Below are 21,725 nucleotides of genomic sequence, written 5' to 3' on the forward strand. Positions count from 1 at the left end.
AAGTTGATACTCAATATTTTTGTATCTCAATATTTTTGTGGTCGATACGGTCATTCATCCAGATGGTAGTGTTGACAGGGTTCTGGTATAAGGGAATGTTATTGACGTGTATTGCTGAATTATCTAAAGGGGAGAAGCTAATGATAGTGGTAGAGTGACAGATAGTTTGGATGGAGCAAGTGTTTGTGAGTGAGTGGTCTAAGAGAAGTTCGTTGAATATAGGCTTTATTGGCAAAGAAAAACAGATAAGTGTTTCGAGAGTGTGGCAATAAGGAGAGCATCAGGGTCTTCCAAGAAATTCTCTGTAGTGCTGGGAGGGAGCAGTATAAAGCTGCAGACTGGACTGGGGAAAGATCATAATCCCTTAGTTTTCCAAGGTGAATGGGGTTGAGTTATTTGGTGGAGCTGGAAGAAGGTGAAGGATCTGTTAAAGAGGAGGGTCTGCTCTTGTTTCTGGTAAGTGACTAAAAGCATCATAATCAGTGTGAGGGGCATCTGGCAGGAGTGTGTCTTCTTTGTCGACGTAGGTCATGGTTATTGCAGTGAACAGTATTGCGGCGCGTATGACTTCAAAATGCTGAGCAGTCAAAGTTGTTTCAAATCGATTGTGAAGATGGTCTATTTTTCGTTGAGACATGGTAGAGTGATGAGATTGAGTGGGGACATTTACTAACACATTTTGTGAATTGAGTAAGAGTGAGTCACCAAATGGAGTGCAGTATTAGTGGAAATTGTGTTCTGATAAGAAGAAGATAGGCATATTGGGAAATGTAGCAGTCAGCTGCAGAGCAAAGTGGAGTGTTGAGACTGCTTAAGAGTATTTTGGTGTATTTTGTGCTGGGTGATGGTTATAGATGTGTGTTGACTTAGTAGTATGTTGACTTATATCATTGAACACGCTATATAAATACTATATGGCACTGGTGCTGTGAGTCTTGGCTTCTGTGTTCGGGCGTGTGAGTCGTTACGTTGAATAGGATGGTATCGTGGTCAGTCCCATTTAAGAGGAGTTGGTCTCTGTGAGGAAATGCAGTTTACTTTATGGTGTGTGTGTGTGCAACCTCACCATGTAAAATAAACTCACAAACCCATCTTGGGTCCAGTCAGACTTGTTTATAAAACCTTAGCTCAACCCTGGGTAGCAGTGGTTTCGTGCAGTCAGACTTGAACATAGGAACAAGTTCAAAGCATTTAAGACAATTGAATAAAAAGTACTCGAAACAGAGGAAATTGAACAACAATTTATAAAAATAGATCTCCTTTTTAGACACCAGTGCAACTAAAATCTACCAGAGGGTGTCTGGGGTTATAAATTATTTTATTAAGCAAATCGTAAATTACTGTTTCACACTCAAAATGCAAACAAGCATTAGGAACGCCTGTTGTTAGCGGTTACTTTGAAAACTTTTTTATAAAGTTGTTTTCGGATATTCCTGCCTGATTTGTATGACCAACTCTGGCAGGGAGCAAGTCAGAGGGGACCAATAAGTCTTAGCAGGATAATTACCGTGCAGTCAGAGCTTTATTTACTCTAATTCCAGGCTTTGTTGTCAAATTGCCATAGACATTCATGGAGTGGTCCTGATGCAAGGGATACATAATGGGGAAGATGTTGAGCCTGCTAATTTAGTCGACATGGTCTTCTTGGAGCCATACCTCAGTCCATGAACACAGTGGGGTGACTTTGGCCACAGAGGTTGATGTCCCTCACAATCCAGTGAAGCCCAGCCAAATATCAGTTGCCACTGGTCTTCTGGTCTCTCTTCACAGCAAAACCAGGGGTTCTCTTTAACTGCAGCTCGTGTTTGTTGTTTATGACTAAACTGCACTTCAACAACTCTCCTGGGTCCTGCTTACTCTGATACACTTTTGAGTGTCAGGACTTGGTCTGCTGGGCTGTGCTTTGGTGGTTAGCAGTGTCTATTAAATTGTGGCTCCCTACTCACCATTATAGCTTCTTCGGCTTTTGTTGCCCTGGAGAGGTTCCGCGTGTGAGGAAGGCCCGCGCCGGGGGGCGCTCTTTCAGCTGTAAGGCTCCCCAGCTGTGGAATTCGCTTCCGCTGACGCTACGCAGCACCGCCAATCTGCTTCAGTTCAGGAAGAGTCTGAAGACCTGGCTTTTTAACCTTTAGGCCTTTTTGTTTTCCCCTTCCCATCTGGTGTTTGTTTGTGCTCTGTTGTGTTATTCTACTCCGTGCTGCATGTGGAAAGCGCCGGGACACTCACTTGAATAGCCGTGCGCTATATAAACACATTATAACATAACATAGCATAACAGATGTAATGGGACATTAGCCAACTGACTCTTGAAGTTCACCTCTTCTGTCTGGGACTCATGGGATAACTTTTCCTCGAGCAGGGTACCACAGGCACGGTCCTCTCTTTACTAGCCCAGAATCAGCAGGTTCAGTCTAGTCTTTGGTGCAGTATCTCTTTCCCAGGTCCAGGGCAGTACTTCTTTGGTTCTCTCTCCAGTACAGACGTGATCTGAGGTCTTTGTGCCAGGGTTGCCATTTGTATGCCCCCATCGTTCCTTCGGAGAATGCAGTGACTACTAGCCAATGGGCTCCCAGGTCCCCTCCTGCAATGTGTGGCATCAAGCTATCTCAGAGTGCAATATTCTGCCCATTCCCAATATGGTGTGGAGCTTGGTAACCCACCCTAGAGAACTGGTTTGACCGCTTTTTTTCCCTCTCCCTCTCTCTGTCCCAGCCGCTAACCTGTCTACCAGAACAAAAGAGAACCACCTCTCCTGTGTGTCCATCATTTGCCCTTCAAAGGCGACTTCCCCATTGAAGCTAGTCTTTTGGGCTCATGTTCTGTTGGGCTTCTGCCTAGAAGATGTAACACCTTTTTCAATGGCAGGCCTCCATTTGGCACTTTCATGCAAGTCATTCACACCTTTTCCCAGTAGGGCATCTGCAATTGGCCACTGGAAAAGCAGCTGAGTATTAACTTTCCAAAGTTGCGTTTTACTCAAAATGTTAAATTGAATTCGACTTGTAATCGTAATTTGTAATGTAACAAGTACCTTGATTTCGTAAAGTACCAATTTGTTGGACCGGATTTAAATGGAAAATCTTATCTTTCCATGCAGGCTCTTTGCCCAGTGTTTGTAAATCTGGTTTTAGAGTAATAAATTCTCCCACCCCAATGTAGCTATGTATGCACTTTGCTCAGTGTTTGTTAGGCTGCATCAAGAATAGTAATTCTGATCCCACCGTCCCCCATGCATGCACTTTTCTCAATGTGTGTTATACTGGAGTTAGAATAGTAAATTCATCTTCCCTCCCAGACTGTTTACACTTTCTCCAGTGTTGTGTGTGTGCTTGTGTTGTTTGAGAAACATTTAAGGATGCAATTACTGAAGTCCAGAGATGAATATGGGGGAGTCTCACTTTTCTGTTACCTGTGGGTATGCGTTGCTGAATGTAGTGAGGTCTTCTATGTTTCCGGGTACTGAGCAGGTGAAAATGGTGTTGTGTTGTGGATGTAGTCAGATTTGACCTGGATAGGATGGTGTGAAATGGATTTTCCTATGAACATCACAAAAATATCAACAAATGGTAACTTTCGGGTACGTTTTTCATTTGCATGCCTCCTCAACTCTTAATGGCCAGCTGTACTAATATGTAGGATTGAGTAGTTTTACAGTTTGATTGTGCTTTCTCCCCACAGATTCTATCAAATCCTCTTAGCCGGAGGGAGCATGGTTACGATGCTGTTGTTCTGCTTGCTTTGCTAGTTAACTATCGAAAGTATGAAGTAAGTGCTTTGTGGAAGTTTTTACATGTTGATAATTTATTGGCAGTCCTATAAGGACCAAATAATTTGGGATTGCAGTGTATTCTACTGTTGATTTTTAAGAAGTTAAATCAAGTTTGGTGTCTGTCCTCAGTTTTCATCTTCTTAACTGGCTTACCTTTAAGAACTTTTTACAATGCTTCAGTCCATATATAGGCACAATTTAATACATCATATAGGTGTAGTAAATGCAATTATGATCCTACCATTAATTAAGGCAATTGAGTATAGTTGTTATAAATGTCCGTTTTTTAATGGCTAGAAGTGTTGGAATTGTAATACATTTATAAAGCTCTACCCTTCCTTTAGGGTTTGACCATTCATTTGATTAATAGGATCGGTTTAAAGTCTTTAGTAAGAGGATTCCATCACATCTCTACTGTTGCATCACTATTTCCTACTTCCTGTTGGAAGAAGCAGCTTTGTTATGTATTCATCAAGTAAATAGTTATTGCTAATATAATGCATATTTTGTTGGCTGAATTTCTTGGCAAATCAGTCTGTGGTGAATAACATCTTCATTATCAAATGTTTATCCATCACTTGTTTCTTCCACTAATACAACTGAGATCGATACCTAAATTACATTTTTGTAAGTGCTACATCATATCATCTTACCGTTTTATAGGTTTTTGATCACCTCCCTAAATACCATTTGGGTGGGTAAAGAAGATAATCTAAAATGTTTATCCATTCAGTGATTGATTATATTCTTAGTACCCTCTAATTGTAACATCAGAATATATCATAGCCAGTGATTTCACGTAGTATACCCGCACTATTGCTTCTTGCTTTAGAGACTTCCATTTGAGTGCTGTTCTTCTTTTGGCATACCAGGCCAAGTTGATAAATGTATTTTTTAGGGCTTATGCAAACAACTTCTCCCAGAGATTGCTTCTACCTGTTGTGTCACTATTGCAAATGTCACATCCCCTTACTTTATGATGGTAGATTACTTGAACACTCGTCTAATTCCTGTTTACAATAAGTATGATGCCAGGAGGGCTGTATTATTTATGGAAGTAGTTGAATTTAGCCAATTTTAGACTTGGATTTCTGGACTCACTTTTGCCACATACCTGCCAGTGGTATGTGTTGGTCAGGTCCTTCTGTATGTCTGTGTGAACGTACAGGTTGTCAGAGTGTTGGAAAATCACACCATCATACCTGTTCTGCTTTCATTATCCAGGGATAATGCAACATCTTTCATGTGATATTTTATGTTGTAACCTAATTGTATTTTGCACCCCTTAGCCTGACCACTCGTTAGGAATCCTCTCCTCTTCCAGATATTCTCTTTAAAGCCTTAGCTGCATCCCCAAATTCCGTTGCCTTTGTACAGCTGAGTCTGTGCTGCACAGGGTTTTTCCAACCATGTATCTGCAGATTACCTCCAGAACCCTTTGGGCATATTGCACCGTTCTAGGTAATTGTTAGGTGAGCAGTCATTACATCACAGTCAGTACATCGCAGGTAAGTACATCAGAATTTGTACATTGCAGTTAAGTACATCCAGTGTTGTTTTTTTAAACCTTTATATCATGGTGCTTTAGATCAATGGTAAGTAATTTGTTAATGGTTTTAATTGATATAATGTTAGGTTTGTGTGTAAGTGTATGTTAATTGGTAGAAATTGGGTTTCTAGTTAGAGATATGTACCCTGTTCAAGCAAGAACCACAATCCTAGTCAGGGAAGGTCACAAAACAATCTAAATTAATCTGTACTCCCCCTCAGTTAGCTTGGCACAGAGCAGTCCGGCTTGATTTAGGCGGCAATGTGTAAAGTATTTGTGCACCTCTTCAAACAGTAACAGAGGAAAAACCCTCAAAAACACTTCACATCAGGTTAGAAAAATACATTTAGATTTTATAAATAAAACAAGACCTAAATGACAAAAATCCGCTATACTATGTAGAAGTCGAGATATGAATTTTTAAAGAATAAATGTCAAAATAGCCCTTAAAAGCAATAAGCGCTTAAATTAGTTATCTGTTCGCTCTAGACCAGACCAAAGTCAAAAGTGAAGGCTGATCACAATGGACCGCAGTTCGAATACAGGGACCCACTTGAGCTTGCTGAACCAAAGTACCTTCACCTGGGATGCGTCAATGAGGATGCGTAGTGCAGCAGACGTGATGCCTCTGTATCGAGCAATGCTGTGGACAAGATGTGTTGATTTTCTCCACGCAACTGCGGCAATGTGTCGGTTACAAGTGCCAGCACTGGTTGGGGATGCAATGCGCGGCTGCTGCTCCTGCAGTAAGCGATGCATCAGTGCTAAAGGCGAAGCGCTGGTTCCCAGGATGATGCGCCTAGTCAGCTCCATGGAACGACCAGGATGCACAGATTCCGACTCACGCAAATGTGAAGATATGCTGGTTCCAATGAGGATGCTCAAGTTCTAAATGAAGAAGCACCTTAAGCCTCATTTCCAAGGCTCCAGGATTGGAGTTGCACCACTTGGTACGGCAGACTCACAGCTTGTAGAATCCAGGTGCAGGTAGTTGAAGTCTTTGATATCCCTGAGACTTAGTACATGAGACAAGCCAGCAAGCCCTTAGAGTCACTCTGCATTCAAGGGATGCAGGCCCAGTCCTTCTCATCCAGGCTGGAGAACAGCAGGCAGCAGGGCAGCTCAGCAAGGGAAGAGCACATCAAGGCAGCAGCCAGCAGAGTGACAATCATTTCAGTAGCACAGCAGTTCTTTTTCCTAGCAGAGTAGTCACAGGTCCAGAAGTATACTGATTTGGCAGTGCCAGGGGTCCAGTACTTATACCCAGTGGTGCCTTTGTAGATGGGTAGACTTTACAGAAAGCTTGGAAGTGCACAGTGGTTCTCCCCTCCTGCCCTGGCTCTATGAAATCAATCCTTTGTGAGGAGATAGGACACAGCCCTTTCAGGTCTTTATTTTAATATAACCCTCACTTTTCACGTCACGCTTATTGTCACTTACTTGTGTGAGCATCTGAATACTATTGTTTTGTAAATAAATAACAGTCATAAACTGACCTTCATGTCCCTCTGTATATTACTTACCGCTCCCTATAACATCAACCCTAAACATAATGCCCCCCACAGGGTCACTTACAGTTGAACCTTTTGGCCACACCAGAACCATTGTTTTCCTAAAACATGTCAGGAATAAAGTCATTAAAAAATGAAAAAAGAAAAAGAAGGCTGGGGTTACTGTGGTCCCTACATGACTATGGTTACTAGGAGTAGTGGTTGTTCGCTGGAACATCTGTCCACACCGGTGCGCTGAACATATCATCAAGACCACAGCTGTGTTTCAGACACATAGTTTTCTGCCAAAATAAACACCTTACTTGGATTAGTGGGCTCGAGAGTCATCTGTTCTGGGGATTTGTTGTATGCAATATTGTGGTGGTGGTGTCCGCCTTCGCACCCCGGCTCACCAGGAAGGGCGTACGTTGTCCGAACATTTCAGGTACATGAATATTTATTTATATATATAAATTAATAATATATTGGTTTATAAAGCGCCTTGTTACACCGAACCCGCGCTAAAACCCGGAACCGCCAGAGAGAGAACAGATTATAATGAGTCAAACATACAGGACATCGAGAGTAGTAATCAAGAAGAGCGGAAAAGCCAGGTTTTCAGTTTGCTTCTCAAGAGTTTTTCAGACTGTGCAGCTCTCAAATCATGGGGGAGAGAGGTTCCGATTTCGGAAGCCTGAAAGGAGAAGGAACGATGGCAGTGGTCGGAATAGACTATATTTCACCCACCCACTATGTTAGGGTCATATTAGGTAATCCCTAAAAGGAGTGGTCCTACTCTATAAACTGAACTTATCAACAAATATGCATTCTGAACCATGGAAATATACTGGCTGCATTTTGTATCCCTAATGAAGGCCTCATTATTCAAATATAAATAGCTAAACAGATGTTTTGTTGGAAACCTTTGAGAAAACAAATGATTTTCTTGAAGATTATTACTTTAAAAGAATAATTAATCTTTTCTTTGTGTTCCTGTATAATATATCTGATTTCAAGGTTTTTTTTCAACAATTAATGTGAAAGTGACTCGTGCTTCTTGATTTACTACTGTGGCATGAAGGCGGTCTAGTAAAAATTCTGTATTTCTGCTAACTTTACAGTCTGTGAATCCTTATATCGTGAAACTATCCATCGTCGACGATGAATCAACACTCAATGTAAGTACTGACTGAATAACTGCTTGTTTTTGCACTGTGCACGTTGTATATATGTGCCATAACTATAATTAAGTGACCCTGCTGCCTCAAATGGTGAAATTCATAAATCCGATATATGAACCAATATCAGCTTTTTTAAGGGATGCTTTCTGGGTATAATTCATTTCTAGTGTACTCTGCACGAAGGAAAGTTATAAAGATTTTGTGTATGATGACCATATCAATAAAATATTAAAATAAAATAAACTACATGTTGCCTAATGCTAAATGGGGGCAAAATGCTGTTCATATTCTTTAACGATGGCACGATTTTAATCTTGAAAACTCTAGTGGGTGTTCATAACTTGCTTTATCGATCAGGCATTTTGTAAAGAGAAGAGAACAGTATTTAGTAAAGCTGAAACTAAGCGCATGGTGCGTAATGAACGCAATAAGTTTAAGTTCAATGTAGGATTACAAAATCTTGTGCCTGTTCTACTATTTGGGTCTGTAGTTTTCACAAATGCACAAAGTGGCTAGGCGAAGTTGAAGAGTGCAACAACTTAATGATACTGAAGATATGCCACCCTACTTTTAAGTAGGAAGGATGTGTGTAGGGCTAATGCCGCCTCCAACGAGGTGTTGGCCTGTGGTCAATTATTTCAAATTCTCATGCAATGCTGCAAACATCCAAAGGTCTTAAAAAAAAAAGCAGTAGTTTACCATGTTAGTAAAACTCTGCACATAACATCGGGCTTCCTTCAAAGGGTATTTACCAAGATCCATTTTTAGGTTTTGCCTGCACAGCGTTTGCACTTGCTTGAGAAATCTATTGTTTTAAATATAAACTTAAAAGGGACTTACATCCCGCCTCCCTTCTTTCCTGGCTTCTCATTTGTTCCTGTGAGTGCCACTTACCTTTCCTCCATTTCTATTGGATAGAGCATATTTTATTGCATTTACCAATTCTTGTTCCTGGTCTGCTTCTGTTATCAGTTTCCCGCCGCCGAACTACTGTTAACATCCGCTTTGGTGGCATATGAGCTGTAGATCATATGCTGTGCATAGATCGCCATCTAGCGTTGGGGCTGGATGTTTACACTTTGTTTTTCTCCGAAGAAGTCTTTCTAGTCACAAGGTAGGTGACTCCTCCTTTCGGTGATAGTGTGCATGGGCATCGATTCCATTGTTAGATTGTTTTTTTCCGCCATCGATTCGGATGTATATCGTTGCGCTCTGGTTCGACACCGTTCCTTCAGATTTCCCTTGGCTTGCAAGATCCTCACCCTCGACTGTATTGTTTTTGATTGCGTCTCTCTTTCTATTGCGTATCGTAATTATTTAAAGTAATCTTTCGAATGGAAAGTTTGTTGAAGGCCTTCAGGCCTACCCGCGTCGAGTCGACCTGTAGTTGATGGAACAAACTCACTTTAATTTCTGCCATTGGGGTCATGCGAAATACCTGTGCACCGATTTACACGAAGTGTGTAACCTGTGTTTGTCCCCCGAACACAGTGAACAAGACTGCAACGTGTGCTAGGCTTTCCGCTCCAAAAAAACACTTTGCAACCGCTGGGCTCAAAGTTGCGACATGCAGAGCCAGAACAAAAGCTCCATTCTGGACTTTTTCGATCAACCGTCGGACGAAGAGGCTGGCGAGGCCATGGGAGCAGAAGAGGACCAAGAGCCGGACGATATCGCAGATTTTGAATCCGACCATCAGGAGGACATCCCACGTGGTCAACGTACTGTGAGTAAAGCTCCCCCCTCATCCCAAGACACAATTTCGATTAAAAAGAAGACTCCAGTCCAACCCACACCTTCGGGCCCCGGTCGGTACCGAGATCACGCTTCCGGTGCCCCACCCTCTGACTCTGCACCGAAGCCTACCAAAAAGCATTCAGGGTCCGAAAAGACTCCCTACAAACCAACTTCGGAGCCCAAACCTTCGGGGTTGAAACACTATTCGGTTTCGACTCTGGCACCAAAGATTTTGTCGCTGAAACACACAGAAGTGCAGAAAACAACTACAAAGCCCAGTTTTGATGCCCCAATGGAAAACCCGGATCCGAAACAAAAGCTTTTGTATATCCATTCACAGACTGGCCATATCACCACTAAAGTGACTCTGAAAAGAAAGGCTGATGTAGAAGAAGAATATTGCATCCTTTTAAAGAAGAGATCTGCTGGAACTAACCGTTCCCCTCCTCCTCTTCCTCCACCTATTCTTCCTTCATCGCCACCTTCCCCTCAGCTTCAGGCAACTTCACCTGAACATTCACCACCACATGCACCTGACAACCAGATGATGGGGATGATTATCGGCTAATGCAAGACCCAAGGGACGATTATAACTCCAATTCGTCCACAGGCAATGATCTCGACCTGTATCCTACCAAACCCTCTACACCAGATGATAGTATTGGCCACATTGAGTTACTGGGTAGAGCTGCCCACTATCATGAGGTGCAGTTAGATATGGACTCATTAGAAGAGGATTTCCTCTTTGAAACCCTCAGTACCATACCAAAGTCATCAAATACACTACCCATGCTTAAAGGGACGGTCATGTATGTAGATTACATGTCAATGACCCAGTCAGGGCTCAAATTCTTAGTACAAGCCAGCACCATCAGACCCAGTATATATATAAGGGGCCAATTGCCACTAGACCCCCTAGTTGTGTCCAATGCAAGAAAAAGAGCCAACTCACAGACCACGTGAGACGTTCCACCTCCTGATAAGGAATCAAAGCTTATTGACGCTTCGGGAAAAAGGGTAGCTTCTCAAGCAGCCAGTTTCTGTCGTGTCTTCAACATTCAGGCACTGTTAGTGTGATACGACTGTGCACACTGGGATGAAATGGAACGACTAATTCCATATTTACCCCCGGAACACAAATGAAAAACACTAGATCGGATTCATGAAGTGCAACTTATTGTTAACAATCAAATAAGATGCTCTTGATGCTGCAGACACTCCTGCTAGAGCTATAAACACTAGTGTCCTCTTAAGGAGGCACGCCTGGCTCCATTTATCCGGTTTTAAACCTGAGGTTCAAACCTCCATTTAAAATACCGCATTCGATAAAGAATATCTTTTTGGCCCAGCGGTAGATTCTTCACTTGAGAAAATTAAGAAAGATACAGAGGTAGCCAAATCTATGGGAGTCCTTCAGTCCACACAGGTTTGTGCTTCCTTTTGACGCTCCATCTGAAGGTTATTTCATAGGAGGTTACAGCTGTAACAACGGTAAGGGCAGAGGACGGGGTTCAAACACACGCAACTCCCCTGCCAACACAAAGCAGTGACTTTCCTTCACTTCCCCCCGACCACTCAACACCTGTTGGGGGAAGACTGTCAGATTTTCTACCAATCGGGCAATCAATAACAACATATAAACCACACTAACCCCAGTTGTTAACCGGAGGAGGGAACTAGAGGCACAGGGCGTCAGGAGCAAGCCAGCCTCCAACATCCAATGTTAAACACAAGTGGAGCTGCTCCCAGAAAAGTGACTCAAACGTTGCTCAAAATTAAGCTGTGAGTGTTGACATCTCACAAAAAGTGAAGGACTGGCCTCACACACCACCTGGAGTCATGCTTCATCATCGGCAGTCCTCGCCCTCTAAAAACTTGGTTTGATAGATGGCGGGCATACACCTGACGACAGAGTTGCACTTCTAAACTAAGTGGGGGCCCGTGAAATAGTGAGTGTGATTTAAAAACCATTACAGTTGTCGAACTAATTTTAATAAGGTGGGCAACTGTATGGTATTAAAAAAAAGTGAACGGTGACCTGGGGAAATTATAGTCCCCTCACCGTGATGTATAGGGCCAACATGTTTCTTTCTGCCTGGAGTCCCAAAGGGGTACGCAGAATTCTTCAGGACCTGTTCTAAAGCGGACTCTGACCTTACCAACCTTGTGATAAGGGAAAACCACTCGGTGGGGTGACCTTTGTCACTCCACTTGTCAAAAAGGGCTCCAAGTCAGCCCAAGATTCTTAACCATGGAAGGAGGAATAGAGGGAAGGCCCCTTTAGTCACACTTGTATCAAGGTGCGCCTTCAGATGTGGCACCTATCTGTGTCTGTCTATCCTCCCCTTTTCGACAAGTGGGGTGACAAAGGTCACCCCACCGGGACTACCAGACTAATGGGTCCACCCTTTGAGCCATTGCACAAATGTGAAGTGCAATTTCTCACATGGAAAACTGCTTTCCACTTGCTATCAAATCACTCAGAAGAGTGGGTGAGCTTGAGGCATTAACTATAGAAGAACCCTTTTTACAAATGCACCAAAATAAAGTGGTTCTTCGAACTAATCCTAAATTCCTTCCTAAAGTCATTTCTGCTTTTCATATCAATCAATTTGTTGAGTTACCTGTGTTCTTTCTTCAGCCAGATTCAGTGGCAGAACGTGCCCTACACACATTAGATGTGCAGAGAGCATTGTTTTATTACATAGAAAGGACAAAACCTTTCCGTTACACAAATCACCTTTTTGACACTTTTGCTCCACCACATAAATGCAATCCCATATGAAAATCAGGAATTGCAAGGTGATAGTCAAGTGCATTCAAATATGCTATACAAAAGCAAAACGAACGTTAACAGTTCCCCCTAGAGCACACTCTACACGCAAACTGGGGGCTTCTATGGCATTCTTAGGAAATATACCCATAGATGACATATGCAAAGCTGCAAAATGGTCTACACCTCACACATTCACAAAACACTATTGTGTAGATGTGTTAGCAAGACAACAAGCTAGAGTGAGCCATACAGTTTTACGTACACTATTTCAAACCACTGCAACAGATACAGGTTAGCCACCGCTTTGGGAGATAACTGCTATGTAGTCTATGTACAGCATATGATCTACAGTTCATATGCCTCGAACGGAAAAAGCTACCTACCCAGTTTGCATCTGTTCTTGGCATTTTGAGCTGTAGAGTCATATGCGCCCACCCGCCTCCCCGGGTACCTATACCTGATGCAGTAACATCTTACTTAGATACATGCATTCATGGACATATCCTTTTACTACTCCTACTAACTCAATTTTCACACTCTGCGGGACAACAATCTAACAATGGAGTCGATGCCCATGTGCTATATCACCGAAAGGAGGAGTCACCTACCTCGTAACTGGAAAGGCTTCCTCAAAGAAAAACATAGTGCAAACATCTTGGCCCAACACTAGATGGCGATTTATGCACAGAACAGCTCTATATGCCAAGAACAGATGCATACTGGGTAAGTAGCATTTTCCTTCCATAAAGTTTTGCCTCTTACTATTGAATAATTTATCACCCAGAGAGATTACGTGATTTGCATAGAATCGCAGGCTGTTGCACAGCGTCGCCGAGGCTCGACTGGGATCCCCAACTCTGGAGTCAGCAGCTCTGGCCGCTATGCCACATCCTCTCCACTCCAGTCTTCTCTTTCAGGGAGCTCTTTACTTCTCCCGGACGATGATTGATGAAAACAGCTCTTTATTCATTACATAGGCGAAATGGATGCATTACCAATGCTTGTTCTAAAATTCGATCTATAGCCTATATAAAATGCTAGAAGAATTTTTGACTCCAGGGTTTCCCAGAGGATTCTCCTCGTAGGCCACATGAGAGCAAGCAAAGGAACACAAATTGTTCTGTCCAAGAATGCTTGCAAAACGTTTATATTACTGTAGACGGTTGATGAAGTGCAAAAAGAAAAGTTGTTTTAACAATGAATATTTCAGAGGTTTTGTGGCAGAAGAGATTTATTTTTAGGTGTAGATTTTTAATATGTTAATTGAATGTTTTGGTTTTATTCAGATCTACTTATAGGTATAAGTCATTCCTGTGGAGGCATAAGGTACTTCATAATCTTTGTTTTAGTTTGCAATTTTCTTTAATACTTGCAAGAAATTCAAAACGTTCTTATTTTGACATTATACCTTGCTTGAATACAATTTTTAACTGTAAACCATTCATGCTCTTGTGTTTTTCACGCTTGTAGGGGATGGGATTGGTGATTGCTCAAGCACTATTTGAGTATAATCGGTGAGTGTGCCTCCAATGGCAACATGCAATTCCTTATTTACACATTTTAGGAGCAGTATTTTATGTTGCTTTAGTCTTACAGCAACTCCATACCCTTAGAGCTAAAAAGTATGCGTCTGGTTAATTTAAACGTACCTTTTGTGTAGTACGTGAGGTGAAAAATGTAGAAATTCACTAGATTGAATGCATCTGTGCTTGTTTAATGTTGTCCATCTTGACTGACCGCGTATTTAAAATGATACTTTATTTATGTAAGCAATATTAACTTGTACATCGAATGATTGCAATTGAGACAACCCTCCTTTCTGGTGTAAAAACTCTTGATAAAGGGCGACAGAAGTATGCAGATGAGCAGGAAGATTTCTTTTCTTTTCTGGTACTTCTACCATTTGATGTATTCCCTTTTGGTTGACACAGTATTATTTTGGGGTATTTTCTTTAGTGGCCAAATCATTCATTTCTGATGAGGAGGAAAGATTTATTTTTCTGATGGATACTTCTATCTGCAGAGTCCTCACCTGTGGAATATGCCCAGGTGCCAGACTGGATCTGGAAACTTTTCATAGGTTGCCTTCGCCCGGAGGGAGCTCTAGCTCTAATTTGATACCAGAGAGACATCAACAAGCAATATAGTGCAAAGATTATGTTTATCTTGTGGTCATTAACTCAGCTAGGTCCACCGGTGAGTTGCAGGCACTTAGCTTCTACTGGGACAAACTGGTCCTTAGGAATAAAACAGCTTTCCTGACAAAAGTTGTGACCCCTTTTAACTTGGGACAATCCATTTCTCTTCCTACTTTTCACCCTCCTCATCACCATACTAAGGAGGAGGAGAGATTACAAAACAGGACCCCTGTGGAGCAGTCAGTTACTATATTGACCACACCAAGGAGATAAGCTCTGACAACCTATTCTTTGTGGGGTATGCAGGCAGAAAGAAGGGCAGGCCAAGTCCAAAAGAGGACGTTCTCTCATTAGATCACACTGTGTATAAAAATGTGCTATGCCTCTGTCAAAAAGCAACTACGTGAGGGAATCCACAATCTCTCCTCCTAGACCGAATTCTTAAACTTCCGCTGTAAACAAGGATGTTGAGATTTGCGGTGCGGCAACAGGGGCAATTTGGCAGATCTCTGTTGGTGCCCCTCAGATGCCAAATTGAGATTTAAAGTGGCATGCCAGATTTGTATCATGATACATCTTAACTTTCCTTCTGTATCGTGACACAAGCCATCATTACCTTTGGAGTGGTGTGTAAGATCAACCTTCTTGTATTAGGATTTCTGTTTTGATTGTTTTGCTTAAATTTCTCATTCCCAGTTTTGTATATGAACTGAGGTCTTATATTCAATGGTACTTTTTATGTTTATTTAAAATGGTAAAACAAAATTAAAATAAATCTAATGTGCTTATATTTAAGACTGTGTTCCTGTTCTCACTCCATAGGCAATATCGGGATAAAGAAGAGGAAAATCAGACAGGATTTCTTTCTGCATTGACAAATATGGTAAGGTACACATTGAAAAGGGCCCACATTATTACATTAATTCTGAAATAAAATGGATTAGATTGACTTTTTAATGTTCAAGTCTGTCTGTTTTCACTTTTAGTTTCTTTAATTTGTGTGGCCTTCTTAAAACTGCGTCGGAACTGCGCATCATCTTACCGGCACCTGCTGCACCAGGGGGACTCCAGCCCCCAGACTGCCCCGCTCTTGTGGCAGGCAGCGCTGTCATCATTGCTTTCCCCTGAAGGCGCATAAGGCAATCCCCGGCTCCCACTTTGTGGGAACCACGCATCATCTTACCGGCACCTGATGCACCCGGGGAACTCCAGCCCCCAGACTTCCCCGCTCTTGCGCCAGGAGGCACCGTCATCATTCCTCGTGGCCGGAGGCGCAAAGAGCAACTCGTGGCTCCCGCTTCACGGGACGCGGGAAGGGCCGCCCGGTCAAAGCCCAGGCCAAGGGCCGGCCCATCCTTGCCCGTCATTCTCAGAAAGAGGCAGGGCAGAGCCACCTCTCTTCCACCTGCCATTCGGGTTCTGGATCGCTTTATGGACTCCCTTGGTCGTTGAGGTACTGAGTGTTTGTATTCCTTCAATTGCTCCCTTTTCTAAAATTTGAGGCTGAGGACCTGACTGCTGGAACTTGAACACTAAAACATCTAGTATTGCTTTTTAGGAGTGTTTTATGTCAAATGATATTCTGATTCCAAGGCTATAGAGTTGATCTTGTATCTTACAAGTATGGGGAAATGGAAGACTATAGAAGGAAGTGGGGGCGGTGGTAGAGGTGGTGGCACGGGCAGGGGTAGCAAACGGAAAAAGGCCAGGAAGGTAGTTAAACATGCAGTTAGCAATTGTGTCTTGGACCGCATTGATACTCTCATTGGTGAGTGTGAGGATATACTAGTAGCTGACCCAAGTGTGCAATCTGACAGGGATAGGTCTCCCTCTAGATCTACCCAACTCACTAATGGAAGTCCAACCTGCCATTCTGCTATTCCTGCCATGTTTCTCAAAACATGTCAAAAAGGTCCCACTACCATTAATGCTGAGAGAAAGCATGGATTCATGAGGTTAGGTGACTCCCCTACTAGTCCTTCTAGTCCATCTGGCATTAATCCCCAACAAATCGATCCCACAATCACATGCACAAACAGGTTCTTGGCTTTGTCGAAAACATAGGGGGAAGAGAGGTCCCAACCACCTGCGTCGTCTCCAATTAGTAGCATTGAGGTAGCTGCAAACCCATGACACAGACCCTCAGGATATGATCCATTTGGTCCACACGCTTTGGTCTGAAATAGGGACTATGAAAGTAATGATTGAGGACTTAACCACTATGGTTAGGCTTTTATCGCAAAGGGGATCCTCATTCACAGAATGTGTTAACAACATGGTGAGCCATCAGTCCTTACCTCATGTATCAACTAATTCTGGGAGAGAAATAACCCCCCATACCATGGGCGGTAACCACAATAGTAGTTCTCCTCATCCTGTGGTGGTGAAGCACCAAAAGTGTACACCATTGCCATACACCATGTTTAAGCATGTGTCTGTAGAAACACCACGAGACCAGCCAATACATGACAGACACACTCACTTCACCCAGCTTTAACTTTTACAGCGTAGTACCTTATCTGGGTGGGCGGAACAGAATGCTGACAATGCGTTTAACACCCATAGAATCTATATGGTGAACGTACCTAAGTATGACACCAACAAAGGCACAGAAAAAGCGGACTCCCTAACTAACAAAGCCATTCTCTGGATACGGCATGTAAGGGGATGCCGTTCTGTGACCAGGGAAGACATTGTCAAGGCTCCCAGGCTTACTCCCCCCCCCCCCCCCCCCCCCTTCGTCAGGGAGATTGTATCAAGCTTACCTTTAAAAGGGAGGATTTCATTGAAAATATTTTTGCTCTTGAGTTTCGAACCTGCTCCCCTGATTCGTCATCTATTCAGTTTAGACACTCACCCCCGTTTTGCCAGCTTAGACACCTCCCCAGACAGATGCCTATTAGACAGATGGGATGCTCCACACTAGAGAGTAACGATTGACTCAGAAAAGCCACTATAACACATCAAGGACCCAGGGAAGTCCCAATAAACACTAGGGGTAGTCCTCCTAAAATTAAGCTTTTAAATAAAGATGTTGGTCAGTTCTCAGGGACCATAGTTAGGACTCCATCTTTGATAGCCACCGGGAGGCTAGTTGTACATCTCCTAACGATTCAAATGACCCACTGTCATACTTCCCATAGGGGAACCCTACTGTCATAGAATATTGCAGGGATGCGTTATAAGTTATCATCTCCTGATTGGTATGCTTTCATAGATTGATATGATATCTGCTTCTTTCAGGAAACGTGGCTAGTGGCACCCGATCACTGTGCAGGTTATCTAAATTGTCACATCCCAGCTTTGAGAGAAGCATAAGGCCGCCCTTCTTGGGGACTGACAATCTGGGTTCGCCAAGAATTAGGCAACGTCATTGAGGATCTCTCGCCCATGAGTAATGACTTTCAGGCTATAAGATTGAAAATGGGCCCACAGGGGAACATGGATATCTACAACATTTATGTGAGGGGAACTAGAGGGAAAAAGTCGGACGTTTTAGCGGCTCTCAACGACCTCCTTGATCTATACTCAGTAGACTCTAACGTCCTAATTGCGGGTGATTCTAACTCGATGTTTGAGCCCCTTGCTAATGAGGAATGTTATGTTCGAGGCATGTGGGCTGCTGAATTCATATCTGTGCATAGATCGCCGCCTAGTGTTGGGTCCGGATGATTGCACATTGTTGTCCTGGAAGAGTCTTCGAAGTATCACGAGATAGGTGGCTCCTCCCCTGGACTACAGTGCGCATGGGCATCCTCTCCAGCCTCAGATTGTTTTTTTCCGCCATTGGGTTCCGATGTACTTTCTTGACTCTAGTTCGGAAACTTTGTATTGACTCTTTCCTAAGGCCAAAAGGCCTTCAAAGCGTCGGTATTGTCTCGTTCGGTGCCTGTTCCTTTCCAGTTCTTCGAACCGGATGTCGGAAGCTGGTTCTCGCTTCGACACCACAGGCCCAGACTACAACGACGATGGATCGGAGCCCGTTTAAATGATGCCCCGTCTGTAATTCGAAATACCCCCACATCGATGTGCACCCAGTGTGCAATAAATGTTTGTCCCCCGAGCACGACGAGGCCAGCTGTATGGCCTGCTCGAAGTTCCGCTCCAAGAAGACGCTTAAACTTCGATGCGCAGCGAGGCAGTCGGCGCAACAGTCGGCGCCCGAGCCGGTCAACATCTACGAGGCCGGTGACGAAGAAGGCGTCGAAGATGAAGAAGAAGAAGAAGAAGAGGTTCCTGAAGCGCAATCGGAACCAGCGTCGGAGCACGACTCCAACTTCGAGGTGGACGAGCAAGCTGAAGAGTACGTCCACGAAGAAGACGTCGTCGAGGTAGGGGACGACGAAGGGGCCATCGGAGCCGTCGATGACGACTCCAGTGATGAGCCAGGCCCAACCGCAGTAGCGGGGCCTATAACTGACATTACGCTCCCTACGGCTCAGGTCGAGGCATCGCCGAGAGGCCTTACCCAAGATCTTTCTACACGTTCTATAGCCCCGCGTCCAAGCCAGGCTAAGAATACATCCAAGGAGCCATCGGTCTATTCCTCTAAATCGAAACCGAAACCAACGGAGCCGAAATCGAAACCGAAACTATTTAAAATGGTGGTCGGTTCGACGTCGACGCCAGTCCAATCAAAGACTATCGACGACACTTCGGCGTCGAAAGTGGCTGTCGCCTCGAAGACTGGAGCGTCGAAGCAGAGCTCAACCAGCAAACACATCACCTCGACGCCGTCGGCGTCGACGTCGACGCACAAACATGGCGACAAGCCCAAAGGCCTCCAGACGAAGAAGGCCGTCGAGCCGAAGATTTCAGGGCTCAAGCCACTGCTCAGCAAACAACTCGAGCCGAATGCCAAAGCCGACCCGAAACAGCAAGTCACGTCGACACCTAAGGCTGGAAATGCTACACGCCGGGAGCTCGAGTCGACTCAATCAAGCAAGCGTCCTACTCAGGCCCTGAAGCAGCTCAAATCTACCACTACATCAAGCTCAAAAACCGTCCGTCACCCTCCGATTAAGTTCGGTCTTCCGCCAACGGCTCGAGCGAAGCATCTCGAACACCACAGAGGCGCCGAACCTTCCAAGACGTCGTTGGCGCCTTCGAAGCCTGCCCCCGAAGGGGTTGTTTAACAAAACTAAGCTCTCGCAACCACAAGTGTGTTCATCAAATCAAGGTACAATGACCAAAAGTTAAAAAAGAAGCGCAGAAGCAGGTTCTTTGATGAAAGTCTTCTTGTCACAGCAAGATGTTTAACTTTCTCCAGACTTGAGAATAATACAGTTGCCGACACGTGTTTCGTCGTGTGCGGTTGAGTCACACGACTCTTCAGGGCTTCCACTCCAATTCCAATGTATGGATGGAGTAAGTCTGGGTCTTTGAAAGCTCAGTAACAAGCAATGGTTCGTACACGAGAGACGACCGCCGGGAACTAACAGAGGAGGGATTGCCTGCAGCGGCACACCACCGCGGAGGTTACGTACCCGTTTCCTCCATTTGGCGCCATAAAGAATCCCCTCCCGGCTCCCCGCCTGACAACATAGCGACACACAGTGCTATACCTTCAAATGAAAACTACCAGTGGGATACAACATTTTCTATCCTTACACTGCAACTGAATATTGTGTTATACAGCATCGACTGTGTCACATACCCACAGGAAACCCATTGCTTGTTACTGAGCTTTCAAAGACCCAGACTTACTCCATCCATACATTGGAATTGGAGTGGAAGCCCTGAAGAGTCGTGTGACTCAACCGCACACGACGAAACACGTGTCGGCAACTGTATTATTCTCAAGTCTGGAGAAAATTAAACATCTTGCTGTGACAAGAAGACTTTCATCAAAGAACCTGCTTCTGCGCTTCTTTTTGAACTTTTGGTCATTGTACCTTGTTTTGATGAACACACTTGTGGTTGCGAGAGCTTAGTTTTGTTAAATTGCCTTGTCTTTTGACTTGTTTGGACGGTTAAGGGTGTTTTGCCGTCTGCTCTTCACGCACTACATAACGACTATCTTGCCTCTCACACACTTTGTAACGTTTTAACCTAGGCAGCGCGCCCTTCTAGTCCTAATTTTCTAAAAACCCCCGTAGCACAGTATCCCCGAAGGGGTTGTGTTCCACGAACCCTCATACGACAACCAGTCGAAACTCTTTATCGACTCGGAATCGGGCAGACTAACCATCCACAAGCGGAAGATCGCGCCTGAACATCCTTTGGAGGGTTACAAAATTCCTCTTAAACGCAAGAAGGACTCGGCCACCTCACCAGTTCTCTTCGAGCACGTTCAGGACTATTCGCAGCAAATGGCATATTCTCCAGCACAAAGCGAGGAAGACATGGATGAAGACTGTGGTCAAGCGGCCTTCACCTATCACGCTGACACTGATCAGGATGAACCACAACAGTGGTCTGAGGCTGTAGATCAAACTGTTGACCCTGATGATCCACATGCTGCACCAGACGCCCAGTCCTACAGCGTCAAAACATCGCCAACTGAGGACACGGCGGCGTTTAACGCTTTGATCGAGAGGGCAGCCCTCAACCATGACGTGGAAATGCACGCAGAACCTGTGGATGAAGATTTCTTGCTTGACACTTTCTCCACCTCTGAACGTTCCACTAAGACTTTGCCTATGCTTAAAGGGGTCCTCAAGCATGCTGCAGACATTTTCAAAGAACCCACAAAAGCTAGGGTTATCAACCCACGGATTGAGAAAAAAATATAGGCCGGCTCCAGTGGACCCCACCTACATCAAAGACCAGCTCCCCTTGGACTCCCTTGTAGTGGCCAATGCCCGCAAGAGGGCGAACTCACAAACTAGTGGTGATGCTCCACCTCCGGACAAGGAATCAAAGATTCTGGAGGCGTCAGGAAAGCGAGTGGCAGCGCAGACTGCTAATATTTAGAGGATTTCCAATACACAGGCCCTGTTGGCTAGATACGACAGGGCACACTACGATACACTAGAACAGTTGTTGCAACACCTGCCTGATATTTACAAGGAGGGAGCAGAGATGATTATACAGGAAGGGAAATTGATTTCTAATGCGTCCATCAAATGCGCATTGGACGCAGC

At 44.1% G+C, this 21,725-nt stretch overlaps 1 protein-coding gene across 2 annotated transcripts in view; it reads left to right on the forward strand.

Moving 5' to 3' along the window:
• ARMH3 (armadillo like helical domain containing 3) overlaps positions 1-21,725 on the forward strand; it is a 624,464-nt gene that overhangs the window by 251,439 nt on the left and 351,300 nt on the right. For both annotated transcript variants that reach the window (XM_086922652.1, XM_086922653.1), the window contains 4 exons: positions 3,679-3,765; positions 7,930-7,986; positions 13,973-14,016; positions 15,463-15,523. In XM_086922652.1, the coding sequence (XP_086778778.1) occupies positions 3,679-3,765; positions 7,930-7,986; positions 13,973-14,016; positions 15,463-15,523 (249 nt within the window). The remainder of the gene's footprint in view (positions 1-3,678; positions 3,766-7,929; positions 7,987-13,972; positions 14,017-15,462; positions 15,524-21,725) is intronic.

This window comes from Lissotriton vulgaris, chromosome 5 (assembly GCF_964263255.1).
Source record: "Lissotriton vulgaris chromosome 5, aLisVul1.2, whole genome shotgun sequence".
Taxonomy (NCBI): Eukaryota; Metazoa; Chordata; class Amphibia; order Caudata; family Salamandridae; genus Lissotriton; species Lissotriton vulgaris.